Source organism: Poecilia reticulata, linkage group LG19 (assembly GCF_000633615.1).
Source record: "Poecilia reticulata strain Guanapo linkage group LG19, Guppy_female_1.0+MT, whole genome shotgun sequence".
NCBI classification, from domain to species: domain Eukaryota; kingdom Metazoa; phylum Chordata; class Actinopteri; order Cyprinodontiformes; family Poeciliidae; genus Poecilia; species Poecilia reticulata.
Window position 1 is genome coordinate 26,491,067 of NC_024349.1, and position 6,776 is coordinate 26,497,842.

At 41.9% G+C, this 6,776-nt stretch overlaps 1 protein-coding gene across 3 annotated transcripts in view; it reads right to left on the bottom strand.

Annotated features, from left to right (window-relative positions):
- The window catches only part of lipf (lipase, gastric), a 60,543-nt gene that overhangs the window by 45,744 nt on the left and 8,023 nt on the right, over positions 1–6,776 (bottom strand). For 2 of the 3 annotated variants that reach the window (XM_008438087.2, XM_008438085.2), the window contains exon 2: positions 2,754–2,882. In XM_008438087.2, coding sequence (XP_008436309.1) covers positions 2,754–2,879 — 126 coding nt within the window. In that variant the 5' untranslated portion in view covers positions 2,880–2,882. Of the gene's footprint in view, positions 1–2,753; positions 2,883–4,188; positions 4,445–6,776 lie in introns of those variants that run through there. The other variant, XM_008438086.2, reaches the window with a different exon arrangement.

Sequence of the window (6,776 nt, forward strand, 5' to 3'; positions counted from 1 at the left end):
TTTCCTATAACAAAATAGACCTGCAGAAAGAAATTACTAATAAAATATCTTACATATGCATAGTTGTATGCTCTGTATAGATATTTCCCTTAGCTTTGATTGTATATCTGACAATTTAGTAATTTATCATTGTTTATTAAACTCTGAAAGCTGAGTGGCTTTGTTAATATTCTGTCCTAGAATGCGGTTAGATGTGCCCCTTTTCTTTTTTTTGAGCACTTGCCCCTTAAGTGGTCTCTGCACGGGCCTGCTCCCAGGTTCATTGGTCCCTTCGAGGTACTGGCAATCATTGGCCCCTCAGCTGTGCGACTTCGACTCCCTCCGTCCTTACGCATCCATCGGACCTTCCATGTGTCCCAGATCAAACCTGTTCTATCCAGTGAAACAACATATTTCTGCAAAGTTGTCACTTTCTTCACGTTTTTGCGGGAAACAAATAGTAATAATACTAATAACAATAATAAAAAATAATAATGGTGATAAATACACACTGGAGGGACTATGTCTCTCGGCTGGCCTGGGAACGCCTTGGGATTCCCCCAGAGGAGCTGGAAGAAGTGGCTGGGGAGAGGGAAGTCTGGGCCTCCCTTCTGAAGCTGCTGCCCCCGCGACCCGACCCCGGATAAGCGGAAGAAACTGGATGGATGGATAAATACATATACATGTCACATATATTATAATTATTATAAATGTATATATGTTTAATTATATATATATATATATTTACAGTGGGGGAACCCTATCTGATGGCCATCAGATACCGTTCCCCCACTGTAAAACAAGGGGAACGGTATCTGATGGGTAATATCGAGCATTAAAATACATTGCCCTGTTTTATTTCATAAATACATATGAAATAATATATAACTAAACATATATATACATTTATAATAATTATAATATATATGTGATATATGTATTTATCATCATTATTATTATTATTATTACTATTATTATTATTGTTGTTATTGTTATTATTATTAATTTCCCGCTAAAACATGAAGAAAGTGACAACTTTGCCGAAACATTGTTTGAGCATTCACGGTGTCCGTAGTTCCCTACGCATGTGCTTTCTCAGTGCTCATCACGAGCACGCGCGTATTTTGCCACGTGGGCAGGGCGGAGCAGCAAGAAGACGCAGGGGGAACCGTATCTGATGGGGAAACGCAGATTGACGTAACACCGGAACAACCGCCCCGTGACTCCGTCCTTGACTTCTTTTGACTTTAGTTCGAAGAGGCAAAGAAGGCGGAGTCTCGATGTTGTACCTCCCCCTACCGGCCAAGTTTTGATTCCGTAACTCAGGATTGTTTATTTTGATGCAACCTGCGTTTGACTCTGAATGAATATTTCTTTTTTTCTTGACATTAATTTGATGTAGGCAGTGTTGTGATATTTATTTGACTCATGCATAATTTATGGTACTGAGAGCCTTCCTGTTAAATATTATTTTACTGATTGCAGGTTTTTCAGTTGTCCTTTTGTCTGAATAGCTGCTGTATTGTGCCTGCAAATATTTTGTCTAAATTAGGTAAATTTATTGCCAGATTATTTTTCCATTTTGTCAGATCACATAGCAGCATTTATACCTAAAGCGAAAAATTAACAGTCAATCCAGGTGATCGGCTAAGATCGGCCTCATGGGTGATTGGTATCAGAATTGGCAGCAAAAAAACTGATCAGAGCATCCCTAATGTATATATCCCTAATATATATGTTAGTCCATTCCATGACCTTCATATGCTTCTTATGGAGCCACTCCTTTGTTTTCTTGGCTATATGTTTTGGGTCATTGTGCCATTGACCCATCCACGACCCATTTTCAGTGCCCTGGCAGAGGCAACAAGGTTGTCACCCAGGATTTTGCAATACTTGGCCACGTTTATCTTCCTGTCGATGCAGGGAAGTTGCCCTGTGCCCTCAGAATAACACCCCAAAAACATAATACTTCCACCACCATGCTTGTTGGTGGGGATGGTGGTCATATTCTGTATTTTTCTTCCTCCAAACATGTCGAGTTGAGTTGAGGTAAAAGAGCTCAATCTTGGTCTCATCTGACCAGAGCACCTTCTCCCAGTCTCTCTCGGAGTCACCAATATGTTCACTAGCAAACTTGAGGCGGCCCTGGATGTGAGCTTTCTTGAGCATTGGAACCTTGCATGCACTCCAGGATTCTAAACTGTTACATCTCAGTGTATTGCCAGCTCCTCCCATGTAGTTCTTGGCTGATTTCTTTCTCATGATCAGTGAGACTCCACGAGGTGATATCTTGCATGGAGCACCAGGCTTAGGTCGATTGACAGTAATGCAGTTATGGTGTACTTCTTTGAATAATTGCACCATTAGTTGTCACCATCTCATCCAGCTTCTTGCTTATGGCTTTGTAACCCATTCTAGCCTTTTGTAGGTCAACAATTTTGTCCCTGATATCTTTGGACAGCTCTTTAGTCTTAGAACTGTCCAAAGTCTTACCCATGGTGAATGTTGGATATCAGTTCTTACCAAATAAACAGACTGAGCACATTAAAAAATCATGTTACCGGGTTGGAAGTTAAAATTTTTATAGAAAAAAATCATCCTTCAGAGCAGCTATTATGTAAGTTATTGTGAAAAAACTCCATCAGGTCATGTATATGAAGTTATTAAATCCACTTGCTCCAAACTTCCTATTTTCGTGAGAAGAGTCTGCTCCCTTGCAGTAAAAAGGAAACACAGTACCACCTGAGGCTAAGAAATATGTAAGGTACACTCACAATGTTCATATCCACTTCGGGGTCCAGCCTCCAGGGGGATTCATCTGAGTGGCATTGGCCACCAATGGTGCAGCTTCGGTGAATGAGAGTGGAGAGATACAACATGCACACCCAAATGCACAGCATGATCTGAAAAAGAGAGTTAAAAGTGCTGCATTCAGGGACCAAGACACAAATCTGTTAAACCTGCCACCTGTTTTATGTCCCATCTATATTGCTATCTTTCCTAAGACACAACTCAGACAGAACTGAAGCAATTGTTGCTACATGCTCGTAAAAGTTGGGGTGAATGCTGAAAGTCATGACTCGATGCAATCTGCTGGGTCTATTTAGACAGAAACGTTTTAAATTACTTTAAATGAGCATACTGCAGGGTTTCCCCCAGCGTATTATAGGCCTGGCAGGTTGCCATGCTTTATGTGTCCCCCCACCAAGCTAAGCATTGTGTGCTTTTGTTTTTATTAAAAAGAAAACTTTTAAATAATTAAAAAATATATATTTTTTATATTTTTTTAATAAATAAATTTATATATATATATATATATATGTATAGGGTGCAAGATGGCAGGGAAAGCGCACATGGAACGACATAACCAAGTGGCGGGCATAGTGTACAGGAACATCTGTGCAGAATATGGACTGGAAGCCCAGAGATCAAAGTGGGGAAAAACCTCAGAGGTGGTGGAGAATGACCGAGCTAAGACCCTGTGGGACTTCCAGATCCAGGCAGACAAAATGGTAATGGCGAACCAACCAGACATTGTGGTGGTGGATAAAGAACAGAGGAAAGCCGTTGTGGTGGATGTAGTAATACCAAGTGATCACAACATCAGGAAAAAGGAGAAACTGGAGAAATACCAGGGCCTCAGAGAAGAACTGGAAAAGGCCTGAAAGGTGAAGACCACAGTGGTGCCTGTGGTCATCGGGGCCCTCGRGGCAGTCACCCCCAMACTGGAGCAGTGGCTAAAACAGATCCCAGGAACAACATCAGACATCTCAGTCCAGAAATGTGCAGTTCCAGGCATAGCCAAGATACTGGAGGATTCCTCAAGCTCCCAGGCCTCTGGTAGAGGACCTGAGCTCAGAGAATGAGAGAGAAAGAGAGAGAGACCACACACTGAGGGTGTTTCAGGAATGGTGGTTGAGAGGTGGTGAGGAGAGACGCTGTGACCCAGATGATGATGGTGATAATGAAGAACTGGAACTGGTGGAGGTGGCGTGAACGGTGCTGAGGTAACGGAGCGGAAAGACGGAATGGGACCAGGTGAGGTGAATCCTTTCTTAATGAGAAATTCCTTGTGGAACTCTTGAACTAGGTTCAGCATGAACGGGTCATGCTGAATGTTGTGGATTTCCGGAGATTTGAGGAATGGGTAGAATGGTGGAGCTGTGGGGGTGGTTACTGGGTCCATGATGTTGTTACTGCGCTCCTCACCGGTCTGGTCAGGTCAGGTCCTTCTGTCAGGAATGGTGGTTGAGAGGTGGTGAGGAGAGGCGCTGAGACCCAGATGATGATGGTGATAATGAAGATTTAATTAAGAGGTGGCTCAAGCAGTCCAGATCAGGCAGCATGGCAGAGAACAAAAGCACACGGCTAATTACCGGTAGCAACTGACACGAAGGCTGAACTAGGAGCTAAGCTAACCAGGACTTCACAGTTCGACCGGAGAGCTAAGACGACTACTGACATATATTAGACATGCAAACGACAAGCTTAGACAAGGACCCGACAAAGAACACAGACAACAGGTGGGACTAAATACACACAGGGGTAATCAAGGGAACGAGTCACACCTGGGAAACAATCAACGGTGAAGACGCAGAGACTCACAGGAAGGAAACTGAACACAAAAAACTCCAAAAATAAACACACAGAAACACGATCATGACACTATGTATTAAAAACATACTTTAAAAATACAATTCTTTTCAAATGTAGCTTTGATAGATGTTTGAATATGGTTTCCAGTAACAAAAAAGCATGTTGTGATCGATTAAATGCGCTGAGGGAATTATCTTTTTTTTCTTTTCTGTAAGCCAGATTGCAAGCATCTCTTCTGCGGTGAACATTTCACTGGCAGGGCAGAATTATTCCTGAAAGAAAGATGGGTTCATAGTTTTTAACAGTTGATGCATTGAACAGACCACTGGCACCTCTGCGTGTTGGCTGCACACATTTGATCTCTGAAGATCACCTCGGCGCGGATCACTCAGCAGCTGGATGTCTAAAGTTTACTTCAGCGATGATCGCGCGCACCTCCTTTCACTCGAACTGGACACACGTTGACCTCTATAGATATTTACATCAACCCCCTGGGAGGAATTGTGATCAGTTATGAGGAGTTATTGATTAAGGTAAGAGTTTAAACCCCACCGCGTTAGCACTGGTTGCGCAGCTCTACGAACCGCAGGAATAACTTGTAGTCGCGCTTTCAGAGGTGCTTTGAGCGAGCGGTGAGAATGATGTATATTTGTGAACCAAACATTATGCGCCGTTTACATCTCAACACGCTGCCCAGCATTTTTCCCCGTCTTCCCTGTAAAGTTTATGTACCGTATTTTCCGCACTATAAGGCGCACCATCAATAAATGGCCTATTTTAAAACTTTTTTCATATATAAGTCACACCGCATTATAAGGCGCACAGAATACACGCTACAGTTAGGGTTTCCACCTGTCCCGTATTGAACCGATATGGGACGTGATTTGTTCCGTTCTCTACAAATGTGGATGTACAATAATAAAGAAGTGGTCCCCAAGTACTTTATATAGTAGGCTTCCCCATAGACATAATATAAGAGTAGACCCTTCATTGGCTGCTCCCGCGCAGGAAATACGGCGGCCATCTTGGAGAGGTCGTCCCTCCTACTTTGCTCAACCAAAACAGCAGAAGATGCCTCTGCACTGAGGGATATTGTTGTTCTGATCGATGGACTATTGATGTGAGGCTCCACAGACAACATTTCACAAGTAAGATGGACATATTATTGTGTATATATTGTGATTAGAATATTACCTTACTGTATTTATGTCCATTGGCATAAATGGATTGGCACATATTAGCTTATAGTGCTTGGTGTAATACGGGTTCAGCCCCGCTATGAAGGCTAACCGAAATTCCGTAAATTTAAATAAGTAATTATTCTCTAACATTGACTTAGATTATCTGACACAAGAGCCTACATTAGAAATGAAACAATGTAACATATAAAACTTATATTACGTGTTATAACATTCACCAGCAAAGTTTACGCAGGTGGTAAAGACTATTATTTATGTGTAATTCTTTCACTCTGTCTAAAGTAAAATAGCTCTCAAATCTTCCGTTTTTGTTTTGAAGGTTTCCTAAAGACACGATGTGAGGAAGAAGATCGAGATATTTTTAAAGAGAGACGGATTCATTGCAGCAAGGATGAATCTCGGATTGGATTTTGGACTCAATCTCAGCTGCTGAATCTCTCTGAAGCTAGAACTCGTCGGCTGAAAAACACATATATATATATCAAATACATATTCAGTATTAATCATTATTTGTGTCATTATTAAGCATTATTTATTTGTGTTTGTATAGTTATATAAATATGTATTGATATTACTAAATAATTTATTAAATAAATTATGAACGGCTGTGTGATTTGTAATATGCTCATCATACATCAATATCAGAATATTCCATTCTTATTCTATTGTTATAGCCCCTAAGCATATTTAAATATGCTGAACTATGTTTCAGGAATGGTGGTTGAGAGGTGGTGAGGAGAGAGGCTGTGACCACAGAAACACGATCATGACACTATGTATTAAAAACATACTTTAAAAATCCATCCATTCATCCATCCATTTTCTTCCGCTTATCCGAGGTCGGGTCGCGGGGGCAGCAGCTTCAGAAGGGAGGCCCAGACTTCCCTCTCCCCAGCCACTTCTTCCAGCTCCTCTGGGGGAATCCCAAGGCGTTCCCAGGCCAGCCGAGAGACATAGTCCCTCCAGCGTGTCCTGGGTCTTCCCCAAGGCCTCCTCCCGGTG